This window comes from Oreochromis aureus, linkage group 4 (genome assembly GCF_013358895.1).
Source record: "Oreochromis aureus strain Israel breed Guangdong linkage group 4, ZZ_aureus, whole genome shotgun sequence".
NCBI classification, from domain to species: domain Eukaryota; kingdom Metazoa; phylum Chordata; class Actinopteri; order Cichliformes; family Cichlidae; genus Oreochromis; species Oreochromis aureus.
In genome coordinates this window covers 16,459,517-16,475,894 of record NC_052945.1, presented here as the reverse complement: position 1 = coordinate 16,475,894, position 16,378 = coordinate 16,459,517, and the positions used below count along the sequence as shown (strand labels likewise).

Sequence of the window (16,378 nt, the reverse complement as noted above, 5' to 3'; positions counted from 1 at the left end):
TTCCTGCTTTTTAGTAAACATCTCATCCTATGAGACAATTCTTTTTCCTAATTAAGTCACAGTCATGCAGACCTGTAGAGGTCGGTGAACCCCTACAGCAAGTTGTAGTTGCTAGGCTAGGTTAAAATGTATATTAACCAACCCCCTATGAATTAAGTTTTTAGATTCAGTCTCTATCAGCCAGAGAAGGAGCTTTACTTTGTCTCAGGCAGTTGGCCCAAATGTCTGAAATTCAGTATAATCCTTACCTGAGCCAAATCAGCTGCTTCTTGCTCCTGTTTACACTGCAGATAAAAAGTGCAAAGCTGTGTACAATATTGAGCACTTAAACATGTATTAAAAATGTCATTTGTCGTATAGATACTAAATCTCAAGGCAACAAAACAACTCAATTGAAAAGAAATGACTGTTTCCTAATTTGAGTTTTGTTATGCCTACCACAATCAAAAGATTTTAAATCCAAATCAGTGAAGTATTAACAAAAATCCCACTACATATGATATCTAGATAATTCAAACCTCTATGCACTAAAATAGAAATGATAGAAATTAATTACCTTTAACAGCCTGAGTTTCTTCTTGAATTTCACTCTTGGTCCAGCTTTTGTGATCACATGATCAATTTCTTGATCATCAAGATCATACAGACTGTCTGCATCAATTTCTTTATCTGCAGTTAAAGATAAAATTGAAGAGATAAAGATTATTCTCAACTTGCTTCAGAAATTCTTGTTAAATGAGTGAAATAGGTGAATGCTCTTCAGTTTTAATCTAACTCACTTTTATGTCTAAAAAGATTTTGTGCAGTTTGGACAAAAATCACAAGAATCTATATTATCAGATGTTGTTTCAGAGTCAACAGATCACATCAGGATCAATATCTGTACCCATCAGGGATTCACATTAATACTTTACCTTTAAATTTCTCCACCCACTCACTTAGCCCCCATTCAAGCAGTTTGGTTCTTACAAAATCATCCATGACCAAGAAATGAAACTGAAATATAAAATTTAATATTTAACCAGACAGTACTGCTTTACAGATTAGACTTTTGTGATCAACTTCTCCTTTAATGCATATATAATCAGAGACACTGATATTAAATTCAAATTAAAAGTTCAAACTGCTCACCTTTTGTTAGAAGTAATGCAGGAAAAGGCTGCTGAGGGAGATGTGAGGTGTCAGGAATAGAAATATTGTCCTGCTATTAGTTGCTGCTATTTTTATAATCATCATTAACATTTCAGTATTAATAGTGAGGTTGCATTTAGATGCATTCAGATGTTCAAATATATTGGTATTATATTAGTCTTTATTACAGGTCCAAAGAAGAACCATTTTAAATGGTTCTGTTGAATCTATAATTTAAATGTTATTAATGCTTTTATGATCTCTGTGTAGAGGGCAGAGACAGGAAAATACTCTCTGGGCTAAAATGAGACAGGAAACGAAACGCGTCTGCAGAGCATGTTTTGCAGAAGTGAAACCGAAAGCAGAGTGACTGCAAGCCAAAGAGCAGGGTGTTATGCATGTATCGTTGATTAACACACACTTAGTTAGAGGAATCACTGATAGGGGAAAGTTCAGTTTAAGGTCAACTAAGGATCAGAAAAGCAGATGCAAACTCTGCACGCACAGACAGACAAATAGTGAGAGGTCATGACACGTACGCAGTACACAACATGCACGCCCTTGCACGTACGCACTCACACACACACCATAACAGGTCTATTTTGGTAGGGCAGAAATGCAGAAGTGTGCCGAAGTACTTAGAGGAAGTGCAACTGATGTTCCGGGGAGATAAGCGACAGCGAGAATGGAGACAGGAAGCATCAGCCGTCGACACGAAGATGATGTTCTATGTTAAAAGTCATTGTGGTTTTGGTGTGACGTAAATCTGCCTAGTAACAGAAAAGGGGCTGTACAATTCTTAACCCCATAAAACAGTTGTCTGAATATGAGAAAGACAGTTCAACACTGATTGGGTTGTTGAACTCACACATGTGTTCATTAAAATGCCGTCTAAATTGCACACGCCTGGATCTGTGGTTTTTATGGATTCTTCTCTCAATATTGAACCCTTAACATTTGGGGGCTCGTTCCGGTGAAGAGAGGGAATTAATTTTGGTGTAGATGGAGAGATCCAGGGTCTGTGGTGATTGGATGGGCAGATAGGAGTCAGTGGTCTGAAGTGAGTGGACATAAGCCGGCTTAAACAAAAGGTAAGGCACATACCTGTTGAATTTTCCAAATGTGCCAGATTGGACATGAGAAATTAAAGTCTACTCACTGAAAATTACTGGGGAAAGTCTGTTTTGATTTTGGTGATAATGAAAGTAATAAAGTACAGTACTGAGAAAGTTAAAAGCGGTTGGAGCATGAGAGAATTAAGAACGGTCGGAGCCGTTGAGAGAATTAAAGCAGTGGGAGCTGCTAATTTAGTGTGCTAGGAATTTGGTTGTTTTGAGGGTTGGAGCCCTATGGGTCATGGACTCTATTTTGTGATGGTCATTTTGTGGGTTGGAGCCCCTATGTCCACAAGGATAGGTCTGCCTGATTCTTACTCCTGTGTGGGAGTGTAGATGGTTGGTTCAAATTATTCTAAATCTTTGTAGAACGACAGCGGCGTCTGTTAAGAAGCGCATTTTCTCCTTGGTAACGCTTTGCGCTAAGGCAGGACGCTGACCTTAGACCTACTGGACAGTAGGGATAGTACCGTCGACAGCGGAGAGAACTTGGGAACCTCTGAAATTGCTAGGAGTTAGAGTCTCCTATTTGCGCTTTTTGGCTACCTGTAAATTAAGTTAGGGCTAGAAATGTGGACGGAACGGTTGGAGCTGGTCCGGTGAATTGAGCAAAAGTCTAGGACTTATCGGTTGGAGCCAAGTACGTAAATTTATCAAAATTATATAGGTGTTAAGAGGCCTGAAATCTGTGCAGTTGTAATTAATAAGACGTCTGTAATATAAAATATGAGATCTATGAGTAAGATCAGTCTCTGTGTCAGTAATGCACAGCCGGATGTGCACGGATGGTGTGTGTAAATGCAAATGAGCAGCAGTGACGCGCAGAGAGAGGTGGTTTCAATTTTGAGAGGACTGAGAGCTTTTTGCTAAATGCCTGTATATAAGAGGTTGGTTTTGCTTATTATGAGAGTGTAAATACAGTGTGAATATATTAGTGTGGATGATTAGAAAATGACTGAATTTTGATAGAGGTATATATTTTGAGCCATAAAGGCTGGTGTGTTTTATTTTCAGTTATGTGTGTCTGGTGAGAAGTTGTGTGTGAGACAACGAGAGGTTTCAGTTTTCTTTTTCTTTTTCTTTTGACTTGCTCTTTCTGATCATGGAAGGCATGTCCAAAATACTCGTATGAAAGCGTATTTTGTGTGATTTTAACTGTGTGAATGCTGTCAGTATTTGATTTGAGTGACTCTGCGTGAGTTCTCTGAGTGAGAGAAAGGCAGTGCGTGTGAGACGATTTATGGCGTCTGAAAGAGGTTAGAGCATTTAAAAGGTGTGTATGGAATAAAGGAGTGTGAAATATATTTCTTGGGTGATGAAAAAGTAGGATGTGCTAAAGTTTGAAAGTGTTTTTAATTCAAGAAAACAAAAACAAAGGAGTTAGATTAGTTTGAGGAACAGGAAATATTGCTCTGTGTATCGGGGCTGCAGCAACAGGAAATAGTGAACAGGAACTGTGCATGCCCATATATGGGAACTGAGTGTGTGCAGAAAGAACACAGAGAGACAGACGAGGAAATGGGAGCAAATGAAGCCTTTAAGAAAAAATGAATATAATACTAATTATATGGTCAATACAGGTGGGCGTCTTTCAACTTTGCAACCTTGAGTTCAGCAGCAGAAAAGTAGATTAAAAGAATTGGGAGAATAAGCCAGTTTTTGGCTCGAAATTGTGCGGCTGGATCTCTCACTTTGTCCCTGAAGCGGAGAAGAAGTTCAAAGGACAGTCAATCGCCTGATGAAGACCGATAGAACATCGTGAACTTGAATACAGCAGGCAAACGGCAGTGCCACTGATCCATTAACCCTGATGACGACTGACGACCAGCAGCAGCATGTAAGAGTAATGTAACATGTACTGTGAAAATACAGGCTGGGCAGTTGAACAGTGGGATAAAGAATTGTGGAAGAGCACTGGACATTGAGTGATATTTTGCCATGCTGGGACTTAATCTGAAAGAAAGACTGTAAAGAAACAGAGAAGAAGACAACAGCTGAGTTGAGACTGTGTTTGCGGGAGCTTTGAAGCCCGAACAGGACATTGTGCAGAGAGGACCAGTGAGAGATGAAGCTGGACGAGTTTGACTGCGAGAAGATAGGAGATGATTGGATTGAAAATTGAAACCTGAACTCATGAATTGTTTAGGGATGTCCACCATAGCATAACAAAGAGGTAAACATTAGAAAAGGTAAGAATAATGAAAGAAATAATTGTCATTACCTTAATGAATAGAAAACACACATACAAATTGTTACATGTGAGATTATTTTTGAAATGAATCAGAAGTGAGATAGTTTGAATCTAAAGCTCAGTGGTGAAATGCATAAATTAAATATGAATATATAGGATGCAATGAAGAAACAGCTTACACGTAGTGTACATTAACATGAATACATCACAAGGCAACGAAGAACTCAATGAATTAATTTAATGAAGAAGCAGTTTACACCCAATTAACATAAAATGCAGGGAAGAACACGCTTACATGCATGGCATAATTGGTGTTTCTGATCAGAGATAGAGAAATGGGTTATTTAACCACTGGTGATAATAATGAAAATGTCTTAGTTTGTTATTTTCAGGGGTAAAGCAGACCCAGGCCAATTCTCCAGATGCAGGAGTCTGAAGAAATTACAGGTTAACATGAATGGATATGTTAAGGCAAGTTTCTGGTTGAATTGTTCACAGCATGATGTGTCCAGGAACCTGAAAAGCAAGCCCCAGCTCCTGGCTGAAGACCAGGAGGGCGGTAATTTAAGGTGGGAAATCAAAATGTGGGTTAGTAACTCGGGGAAAAAGAAAACTGACTGCTTAACTGGAGAGTTGGGAAGAAGTCTGGGAGACTGTGAAGTCATAGATGCAAAATAACATATACCCATACACACACAAACAGAAAATGCATTAACCTTATAAAGACAAGCTCCTGAAGCTTAATGAACAGATATTGATTAAAAACCTGGCTAAGAACATAAGCATATGCAATGAAGATCTGCTTGCTGCTTGTATGAGTGAGAGAATGGTGTGAATGGTTCATAAAATAGATGGAAAAACAAAAGAAAAGTGTCTATAAGAGTGACTCAGGAGTGCTCTTGCACTGATTGATCAAAGTAAGTGATTAGTATAGAAAGAATATGAAAATCGTTCAATAATGTGATAAGGTGTAAACATGTATTTTTCTTGTCAAGTTGGCAGTTGAGCTGTGAGTCTATGAGCAGAGACATGTAAGAGAATGTTGTCGTGTATCTTTTACTTGACCTTACCACTCCTCTGGAGATGGCTCCTTGAATCAAAGACAGAATCCTGTGAGCTCGAGTCACATAGTTTACTGTCTCTGAGTGACAGTCATTGAGATCTTGCATATATCTCTGAAGTTTGGGTATTTCTGTAAAATAAATTTCAATGTTACATTTTTACATTAGATACTTATTTGAAATTAAATAATTCTTCTTTCAGTCAAGGTAAAGTAAAAAAACAAGTGCAATCTTATGGAGGACCAGGATTATCAAAATGAATGAATTAAAATGCAATTAAATAATTAATTATATGTTTCATTATTTAATTAAATTTGGAATTAATTAGTTAAATAAATATTTCAATAATCAATTAAATGTTGATTCATTACATTTAAAGCATTTATTTATTTCAAATTTTATTTTGTTAATGACATATTTAATTAATTATTTAATGATGTATTTATTTAATTCATTTTGGCACTCTCGGCCCTGCCTCTGTCTTCATGAATTTATTTTATCTGTCAGCCTCACCCATCAAAGTCAGGGGGCGGGGTTAATACTGCAAACGCTGCTTGTCTAACATCTGAATTGTTACAGTGCAAAGTAAGTCAAGACAGTTCAATCCTAAATAATTGACTGCTATGAAGTGGTGATAGTGTGGACTTGGGGCAGCCAGGTATCCCAGAATGCATTTCAAAACACAAGCGGCAATGGTGGTGCTCTAAACTGTAAGCAAAGTTTTAAAATACCCCGTTTTTTCTGTCATAAACTGTACTTTTAATATTGTTTTAGCTGAGAATTTAGTGGCGTAATCTTCATGTATCAGGTCAGGTTGTCAACGTAGAATATGTTTGCAAAAGTTCTCCGATGTTTTTGGAGAAGTCGCTAGCTTTGCTAACAGTCAGCAAAGGTCTCCATCCTCTCCAGCTCCTACAAATGCATACACGGATCAATATTATCTTCATACAACAGTGAAATTATTTTAATTAAAATTCCACCTGGTCTTGTGTCTCTGTGTTTCTGTAACATAAATAACAAGCCGACTTTTTCCTCACAGCACCAGCGATCTGCTTGATGGACCCTCAGTTTACCTGCATACATGCTGCTCACCTGTCAGCTGTTTAGCACCTGCTGCTGATTCGGGAACAGACTCACGTTAAATGGTGATCGTCACAGTTTAACGTGGGCACTGCTGCTTGATATAACGTAATGTCGGAGCAATATTCTGCACAAGATAATCAAATGTAGTTTTTTTCCTGAGCGCAGAGCTGCTGGAGCTTGTTTCCCTCAGAGTGACTGACGTGGGTTAAACATGACAAACGGGATTTACAGAGAGTGATGGACACTTAGAAAACTACAGAGCACCTCATAGGCGAACCCACTTTATCAGCAGCTGATATCAAATCAACGGCACACAGCTTTAATACCTCTGCTGAGTTTTAGCTCTCAGTGGAGATTAAACACCAGACATAATTTACTCAGGTTCTGTCTGTCGGGCCATGTTTACTTCACTGTTTCATTTACAACTAAGCAAATCGGATCGGCTCTGATTAAAGTTTTAAAGTTTTAGCTCTCACCTCTTTGGAATAGTCTGATAAAGATGATTTTCTGTAAAAGAATACCGATATGACCTGTGACGTATATGACCGTTAGATTAATTTGATGCTGCCAACACTTTGTGCCTGCCCTGGGAAACCCTGGGTTAACTTAGAGAGCTGACAACCAGCTTTGTGTGAGCATTTATCCTGGTCCCAGTGTTAGGGTCAGTGATTCCAGAACACTGAAAAATATCCTGGATATGCTGATCTCGCTCTTGGTATACAGGGCTCAAAGACAGCAGCTGGACTGCTTGTTTACCTTCATGATTAATATTCACAATGAAAATTTTAGTTGAACATTGTGAAGTCTGTATGTTTCACAGTGTCTAATAAGCCTGATACACTTAAACCTGACAGTTAATATATGAGGGAAACACCAACGCCGTTATCTCTTTTAAAAAAAAAAGATTATGCGTTTATGCACAGGTGACACTGGTTATTGAATGTAAAAGTCAAAGTTCATCAGATTTATTTGCTCTCTCTCCTCCTTAAACATAATTTTAATGTTAGTTTTAATTAAGAATTGGCGACTGAAACAAGTATGACACATAGGAGCATCAGGAGATAAAGACCCGACAGATATAACCTCAGTAAAGGAAGTTGGTGTTCAACCTCCAGTCAGCTGGGGTTATGACAGTTGTGCACCAGGACCTGAGCTTTGTCGGCGGTATAACAGCTCGAGCACTTGCGAGCAGGCCTATCACACACTTTGTCGTGAGACTGGGCTGGACAGACATTTTCAAATCATTGAAGCACTTTTGCAAATAGGCTCTATCTTGACACACCAACCAGATATCTGAAGATTAAAACATTACATTCTCGGCTAAAAAATATTTAAAGTGTATTTGGTGACACACAAACTGGGTTTTTCAAAGTACAGCTCAGTTAGGTTTTACATGTCCTTGTTGGCGCAGAGAAACGCCCACTTAAAGAATAGTCAGGCCACAGCTATGGTTTTGACTCGAACAGCCTTAACCCCGCCCCCCTAAAGTTGATGGGTGAGACTGACAGCTAAAATAAATTCATGAAGACAGTGCCAGGACCAAGAGTGCCAAAATAAATGTAAGAAATACATAATTAAATAATTAATTAAATGTGTCAATAATTAGCTGATTAAATGTATAATTAATTAAATAAACATTTGAATAAATAATTTATTACATGTTTTAAATGAAATGATTGGGCATTTAATTAATTGTTGTTTTGGCTTATTGGCCTAATGGTATATTTTATTAGTTAATTTGGTCACTTCTGGCCCCCATACTTTTCAGTTATTTCAAAGGAGACTGCACCTACCAGTTTCTTCTGGACTTAAGTAGTTTTCTTTTAGGAACTCTTTGGAGCTCACTGTGAACACTTTGAAACTGTCATCAGTGAAGTGTTTCTAGGGAAAAATGTGATTTGATTTGAAAGCATTCTTGGAGAGTCTTTGCATTAGATTTTCTGACAGGCTACAAAACTCACCCTAATTTTGCTTTGCTTGTTGAATTCTTTCTTTATTGCATCCGTGGCTTGCACATTTCTTTCAGTGATTAGATCATGGACATCAGCTGATGAACTAAAAGAAATGTAAATATATATATGTATATATATATATATATATATATATATATATATGTTCTGTCCACCATCATCAGTTTGTAGGAGGTTGTGTGGTTTTGGCTTTTAGGTGGAGATGTGAGGGACTCCTTTGTGACCAAGCTGAGCTTTGCCTAGGTGGCTTTTGCACACTATTATTATTGTTATTAATCTTAAAGCATTATGAGACATGTCAGCATGTTCTCATTGGACCATGATTTGTTAGGAAGTTTCCTATAATCTCATAGATTTTGTACCCATACATAAAGCTACCATGATGACATCTTTGCATCTCTTTCTCCTCCCTCTCTTATTTTATTCTTCAGCCCTCTTGCTGTTCCAAACCCTTGCCTGTGCCTCTCTTAAATAACTCAATTTCCTTCTGACCGGGCAATTCTCTGTTCATTACTCAGTCCACCTTATTTGGTAAACTTTATAAAATTGTCTCAGCATCTGAGGCTTCTTTTGACCCAAATGTTCTGCATTCATTACAAAAAGGCTCAACGCTGTGCTTTATTGTTTGTCTCACCTAGCTTGATTTTAAATGGAAACACCCTGTAGTTGGTCAGCATGCAAAATGTACTTACAGATCATCTGAATCATCAAGAAGATCAGACTTGGTGCAGATAAAATGAATTTGCTGACATTTGCCACCATTTCCAATCAGACTACTGACACTTTCCAGGATCTCCCAGGCCTCTTTCTCTGATGCTGCTCGGTTAATTTCAGTCACAATCCACACAGTAGAACAATTTCCAAGTATCTTTAAGGAGAATAACATGTCTCAGTGCTTCATCAAAAGATGACAGTACTGTTTGCACAAGAACACAGTATAAGCAAAGAGCAGTAAATGTGAATTACCCTTTCCATCTGATCTCTGCTCTTGTTACAGTCACCATTTCCAGGAAGGTCCACAAGTGTGACATGCTGGAGAAGAGGCTTGTTTGGCACCCTGACAGTCACACACTTCACTAGTGGCCAAAACCACTTTTTGCTTCATTACCTTCTTCTTGTTTTGAATCACTTCGTGTACTTGACAACTTTTGCACAGAGTTCATTAGCCTGCAATAAAAAACAAAAGTAAAGTGGTGCAGTTTAATTTCAGTCTTCAATGCAAGTGCTTTACAAAAAACATTAAAAAGCCAGTGACATAAAAGATGACAAAAGAACAATTAATTAAAGAAACTGGACCACTAAAGGTTGAGTAATTAGTTTTAATTTTAGATTTAAATGATCAGATTGTGTACAAGCTGTACAAGTATGTCTATCACAGGAGTATAGGATAATGTAGCTTCCCTTGTTTTATATTGGACCAAGACAGTTCCCCACTCTGAGGGGTACTGAGGGAAATTCAGGTAACGTGAAATTCTATGGAAATTGTTGCTTTCTTGAACTGTTTAAAACGATCAACCATTTGATAATTAAGAAAAGGATCATTGCAAGCCACAATTTAAATTTATTTAAGAAGTTATTTAAGAAAAGTTTTACATTCTTTATAACTAGTATTGCTCTTAGCAGAAACAACTTCATGTGGGCATGTTGTATAGTTGTCCACAACTTTGAGACATTAAAAGCTACTTTACACTGCTCCCTTATTTACAAGGGGTCACCTCTGCGGGTAACTCAGCATGTTTTGATTGACAGGGTTTTACGCCCTTGCCTTTCCTGATGCAACCAACTGTCAGACTTAACTTGCTAAAATTTCTATCCCTTTGATTCCCTTTTGCCAAAGGTGCTCAGTAGTGGATTTCTATGAATACAATTGAAAAGTCGTTAAAAACTTAACATGTGAAAAAGCCAACTACTTAATTAATTTTGCTGTATATATATGATAGATATAATGCAATATGAGGGTTTTTGTCTTACCGATTCACATGTCAAAATCTTCCTCTTGGATTGGAGAAATTCTGGAATTGCTTTGAAATATTTGCTCTCCATGAGGTTTTCAGAAGACTTTTGTTTCCATTCTTCTCCATACACTGCTGACAGCTTTTCCACAGCATCAAGATAATCATCATTATCTTCCGTTTCGTGATCTCCATTTTTGCAAAAAAACTGATGAAATGACCACAACTCATCGTTCCACTCCTAAAATAACATTTTTACATATTATTTATTGAGGCATGTACCCAGCCTTAAGCCCCCAGAACTGCACTGTAACAAATGATTTGGTTTTAAGTAAACATGAAACTTTTATAATTCAATTTACCTCTTTTGTGATGAACTCAATTTCTGCCTCATACTTTGAGCTGTAGGTGTTAGCTTCCAATTTAATCATGACTGAGGTGCAGGCATTGATACTTCCTGAGGGTAAAAGATTCTTCTCTTCAATAATGGCATTAATCAAAGAGCTCTTTCCAGCCCCAGTTTTACCAAAGACACCAACCAGCTCCCTCTTGTCTGTCTCCAAATCACTGATCTTTTTCCTGTTGAACAAGATTTTAAATATGGTGAAACGATTCAGTCATGAAAACATTTTCAAATGTAATTAAAAAGGTTTAAAACAATATTTTGACATCACTAATGCATAAAAGAAAAGTGATAGTCATTATAGTATATATGTCATTATAGAATATCCAAAGAATTATCATTAGACGTTTCAGTTTTATACACTTATTCAGCTCATTGTTTATTGTTGTTTTGGTCCATAGCTTCCTTCTTTGTCAGCAAAAGTGCTGATGTTTCCCCAAGAGCTAGTGGATGACATATTTTATAAGTCTAAGTGGGATACACATCAAAATTCAGATGTTCAAGTGCTACTAAAGCAGTAAATCATCTATAATTTGTATGGTTGTTAGTCAGAAGTACAACTTAACTTCTGAAGACCCGAACTCTTTCATGGCATGCATTTTTAATTTCTCTTTGCTATTTGGGCTGATTGGGACCTGATGAATGTAAAAACAAAGAATTACCTGATATTTTCTTTTTACCTGATTTTTGTTTCTAAAAAATTGTGATCCACATATAAGGACATTCGTTTTAATTTTGATAGAACAGTGGCAGTATATGTATATGTCCTCGTAAGTGGATATCAGGCCCTTGTAGAGCAGAATTTAGTATTTTGGTCTAGACAACCCAAAATGTGATGTCCACATATGTGGACGCCAGGTCCGAGGAGATTAAAAATAGATAAAGAACCAACATACCAAACAGACTGACACTAGAAATAAATGGTTGAATATTGAACCAAAAAGGATTTGAGTAGAATGTAAAAATAAACTGATCTGTTTGTGAAACCTGCACATGGTCATGAGTGGAACCATGCACATATATTACAAAACATAAAAAACTGAGGCCCATTCATTACAAAATATGAAAACTTAATACTCACTTCAAGAAAGCACAGAGTTGGTCTTGGTGATGTAGTCTGGCATGTACAAATGTCATGATGCTTTTTGCATCAGACAGTATGATTGATTCTGTGGGCATGAAAGTAAAGAACTATTTAGCAGGATTTCTAAACTAGCATTTAGTCAATGTAAAGTCTCATAACAACAACAAAAATTTTGTTCACAAAATTCACAGAAAGTGTGAATTAGAGTATATCAGGAGCATAATGTGACAACTTACCGACAGACATTAATATACAATGCAACATGCTGACTGTTAAAATTTGATAGCAGCCCAAAGAAAAAGTAATTTCTAACACCAAAGCAGAAACCGACTGTGGCGGGGCGTGGTCGGCGGTGTCGCGACAGGGAAGGCAGACGCACCTGCGTGGCATCGTAATCACTCACGCTAGCTTAAGAATGGTGTAGGGTCCTGTAATGTTGTTGTTGTTGTTGTTGTTGTGGTATATGTGTGAAGTGTATTAGAATAGCAACCATAGATAAAAGTATATGTTGGAGAATGCAGAATTGTGGTCACGTCATGCCTCATTCCTGCCACACCGGCATTTTATATTTTGGAAAAATTGTCCTGCACAGAAATTTAACCCTATAGTGGCTTCAACTGTAAAATTGTTCAGAAAGGGATGTAAATACCTACAAATCCCGACACAGACAGACGTTGTCGCTAGCTGGTGACTGTAACCTGCTGGGGTCACTTTGAAGATCCGATTTTCTCTTTCCTGATTGGCCAAAACAAAAAGAAAGAACAAAAAAGTTTCTCTCAGCATTGAAAGTTGTTCTCAAAGTTTGATTGTACAAAATAGTGCTGCCTTTAAAACAGATTAATGAGATGCAATAAATATGATGCATGTGTCTCACCTGTATCACTTGTGGATGGAAAGACCTGAGGATGAATATGAGTTATACAGATAATTATTCAACCAGCAGACTGATGAAGAATAGATTATAATTACATTCCTGCTTTTTAGTAAACATCTCATCCTATGAGACAATTCTTTTTCCTAATTAAGTCACAGTCATGCAGACCTGTAGAGGTCGGTGAACCCCTACAGCAAGTTGTAGTTGCTAGGCTAGGTTAAAATGTATATTAACCAACCCCCTATGAATTAAGTTTTTAGATTCAGTCTCTATCAGCCAGAGAAGGAGCTTTACTTTGTCTCAGGCAGTTGGCCCAAATGTCTGAAATTCAGTATAATCCTTACCTGAGCCAAATCAGCTGCTTCTTGCTCCTGTTTACACTGCAGATAAAAGTGCAAAGCTGTGTACAATATTGAGCACTTAAACATGTATTAAAAATGTCATTTGTCGTATAGATACTAAATCTCAAGGCAACAAAACAACTCAATTGAAAAGAAATGACTGTTTCCTAATTTGAGTTTTGTTATGCCTACCACAATCAAAAGATTTTAAATCCAAATCAGTGAAGTATTAACAAAAATCCCACTACATATGATATCTAGATAATTCAAACCTCTATGCACTAAAATAGAAATGATAGAAATTAATTACCTTTAACAGCCTGAGTTTCTTCTTGAATTTCACTCTTGGTCCAGCTTTTGTGATCACATGATCAATTTCTTGATCATCAAGATCATACAGACTGTCTGCATCAATTTCTTTATCTGCAGTTAAAGATAAAATTGAAGAGATAAAGATTATTCTCAACTTGCTTCAGAAATTCTTGTTAAATGAGTGAAATAGGTGAATGCTCTTCAGTTTTAATCTAACTCACTTTTATGTCTAAAAAGATTTTGTGCAGTTTGGACAAAATCACAAGAATCTATATTATCAGATGTTGTTTCAGAGTCAACAGATCACATCAGGATCAATATCTGTACCCATCAGGGATTCACATTAATACTTTACCTTTAAATTTCTCCACCCACTCACTTAGCCCCCCATTCAAGCAGTTTGGTTCTTACAAAATCATCCATGACCAAGAAATGAAACTGAAATATAAAATTTAATATTTAACCAGACAGTACTGCTTTACAGATTAGACTTTTGTGATCAACTTCTCCTTTAATGCATATATAATCAGAGACACTGATATTAAATTCAAATTAAAAGTTCAAACTGCTCACCTTTTGTTAGAAGTAATGCAGGAAAAGGCTGCTGAGGGAGATGTGAGGTGTCAGGAATAGAAATATTGTCCTGCTATTAGTTGCTGCTATTTTATAATCATCATTAACATTTCAGTATTAATAGTGAGGTTGCATTTAGATGCATTCAGATGTTCAAATATATTGGTATTATATTAGTCTTTATTACAGGTCCAAAGAAGAACCATTTTAAATGGTTCTGTTGAATCTATAATTTAAATGTTATTAATGCTTTTATGATCTCTGTGTAGAGGGCAGAGACAGGAAAATACTCTCTGGGCTAAAATGAGACAGGAAACGAAACTGCCTGTCTGCAGAGCATGTTTTGCAGAAGTGAAACCGAAAGCAGAGTGACTGCAAGCCAAAGAGCAGGGTGTTATGCATGTATCGTTGATTAACACACACTTAGTTAGAGGAATCACTGATAGGGGAAGTTCAGTTTAAGGTCAACTAAGGATCAGAAAAGCAGATGCAAACTCTGCACGCACAGACAGACAAATAGTGAGAGGTCATGACACGTACGCAGTACACAACATGCACGCGCCCTTGCACGTGTACGCACTCACACACACACCATAACAGGTCTATTTTGGTAGGGCAGAAATGCAGAAGTGTGCCGAAGTACTTAGAGGAAGTGCAACTGATGTTCCGGGAGATAAGCGACAGCGAGAATGGAGACAGGAAGCATCAGCCGTCGACACGAAGATGATGTTCTATGTTAAAAGTCATTGTGGTTTTGGTGTGACGTAAATCTGCCTAGTAACAGAAAAGGGGGCTGTACAATTCTTAACCCCATAAAACAGTTGTCTGAATATGAGAAAGACAGTTCAACACTGATTGGGTTGTTGAACTCACACATGTGTTCATTAAAATGCCGTCTAAATTGCACACGCCTGGATCTGTGGTTTTATGGATTCTTCTCTCAATATTGAACCCTTAACATTTGGGGGCTCGTTCCGTGAAGAGAGGGAATTAATTTTGGTGTAGATGGAGAGATCCAGGGTCTGTGGTGATTGGATGGGCAGATAGGAGTCAGTGGTCTGAAGTGAGTGGACATAAGCCGGCTTAAACAAAAGGTAAGGCACATACCTGTTGAATTTTCCAAAATGTGCCAGATTGGACATGAGAAATTAAAGTCTACTCACTGAAAATTACTGGGGAAAGTCTGTTTTGATTTTGGTGATAATGAAAGTAATAAAGTACAGTACTGAGAAAGTTAAAAGCGGTTGGAGCCGCTGAGAGAATTAAGAACGGTCGGAGCCGTTGAGAGAATTAAAGCAGTGGGAGCTGCTAATTTAGTGTGCTAGGAATTTGGTTGTTTTGAGGGTTGGAGCCCTATGGGTCATGGACTCTATTTTGTGATGGTCATTTTGTGGGTTGGAGCCCCTATGTCCACAAGGATAGGTCTGCCTGATTCTTACTCCTGTGTGGGAGTGTAGATGGTTGGTTCAAATTATTCTAAATCTTTGTAGAACGACAGCGGCGTCTGTTAAGAAGCGCATTTTCTCCTTGGTAACGCTTGCGCTAAGGCAGGACGCTGACCTTAGACCTACTGGACAGTAGGGATAGTACCGTCGACAGCGGGAGAGAACTTGGGAACCTCTGAAATTGCTAGGAGTTAGAGTCTCCTATTTGCGCTTTTTTGGCTACCTGTAAATTAAGTTAGGGCTAGAAATGTGGACGGAACGGTTGGAGCTGGTCCGGTGAATTGAGCAAAAAGTCTAGGACTTATCGGTTGGAGCCGTTACGTAAATTTATCAAAATTATATAGGTGTTAAGAGGCCTGAAATCTGTGCAGTTGTAATTAATAAGACGTCTGTAATATAAAATATGAGATCTATGAGTAAGATCAGTCTCTGTGTCAGTAATGCACAGCCGGATGTGCACGGATGGTGTGTGTAAATGCAAATGAGCAGCAGTGACGCGCAGAGAGGGTGGTTTCAATTTTGAGAGGACTGAGAGCTTTTTGCTAAATGCCTGTATATAAGAGGTTGGTTTTGCTTATTATGAGAGTGTAAATACAGTGTGAATATATTAGTGTGGATGATTAGAAAATGACTGAATTTTGATAGAGGTATATATTTTGAGCCATAAAGGCTGGTGTGTTTTATTTTCAGTTATGTGTGTCTGGTGAGAAGTTGTGTGTGAGACAACGAGAGGTTTCAGTTTTCTTTTTCTTTTTTCTTTTGACTTGCTCTTTCTGATCATGGAAGGCATGTCCAAAATACTCGTATGAAAGCGTATTTTGTGTGATTTTAACTGTGTGAATG

General features: G+C 37.7%; 2 protein-coding genes and 1 long non-coding RNA gene across 3 annotated transcripts; all 3 read right to left on the bottom strand.

Annotated features, from left to right (window-relative positions):
- Positions 1-252: 252 nt before the first annotated feature.
- On the bottom strand, positions 253-1,179 carry LOC116332138. The gene is made up of 4 exons (XR_004200366.2): positions 1,132-1,179; positions 915-996; positions 557-669; positions 253-284 (listed from the first exon to the last, which is right to left on the bottom strand). It is a non-coding gene; the product is annotated as an uncharacterized LOC116332138 (long non-coding RNA).
- Positions 1,180-5,301: 4,122 nt separating this feature from the next.
- Positions 5,302-9,495, bottom strand: LOC120440074. The gene is made up of 4 exons (XM_039611707.1): positions 9,244-9,495; positions 8,543-8,636; positions 8,375-8,462; positions 5,302-5,629 (listed from the first exon to the last, which is right to left on the bottom strand). Exons 1-4 carry the CDS (start codon positions 9,435-9,437, stop codon positions 5,325-5,327), a joined length of 681 nt encoding a protein of 226 aa, XP_039467641.1. The 5' UTR covers positions 9,438-9,495; the 3' UTR covers positions 5,302-5,324.
- A 181-nt stretch (positions 9,496-9,676) lies between these two features.
- On the bottom strand, positions 9,677-12,047 carry LOC120439843 (nuclear GTPase SLIP-GC-like). The gene is made up of 4 exons (XM_039611117.1): positions 11,988-12,047; positions 10,866-11,082; positions 10,523-10,744; positions 9,677-9,718 (listed from the first exon to the last, which is right to left on the bottom strand). Exons 1-4 carry the CDS (start codon positions 12,041-12,043, stop codon positions 9,677-9,679), a joined length of 537 nt encoding a protein of 178 aa, XP_039467051.1. The 5' UTR covers positions 12,044-12,047.
- Between the last annotated feature and the right edge of the window lie 4,331 nt (positions 12,048-16,378).

Coding starts and splice junctions, on each gene's coding strand:
- LOC120440074 (XM_039611707.1), bottom strand. CDS start 9,437: ATGTTATTCTCCTTAAAGATACTTGGAAATTGTTCTACTGTGTGGATT. Junction 8,637..9,243: donor CTTGATGATTCAGATGATCT/GTAAGTACATTT, acceptor CATTTCTTTTAG/TTCATCAGCTGATGTCCATG. Junction 5,630..8,374: donor CTTAAGTCCAGAAGAAACTG/GTAGGTGCAGTC, acceptor TTTATTTTACAG/AAATACCCAAACTTCAGAGA.
- LOC120439843 (XM_039611117.1), bottom strand. CDS start 12,043: ATGACATTTGTACATGCCAGACTACATCACCAAGACCAACTCTGTGCT. Junction 11,083..11,987: donor CAACTCTGTGCTTTCTTGAA/GTGAGTATTAAG, acceptor CTTGTTCAACAG/GAAAAAGATCAGTGATTTGG. Junction 10,745..10,865: donor TTGAGTTCATCACAAAAGAG/GTAAATTGAATT, acceptor ATGTTATTTTAG/GAGTGGAACGATGAGTTGTG.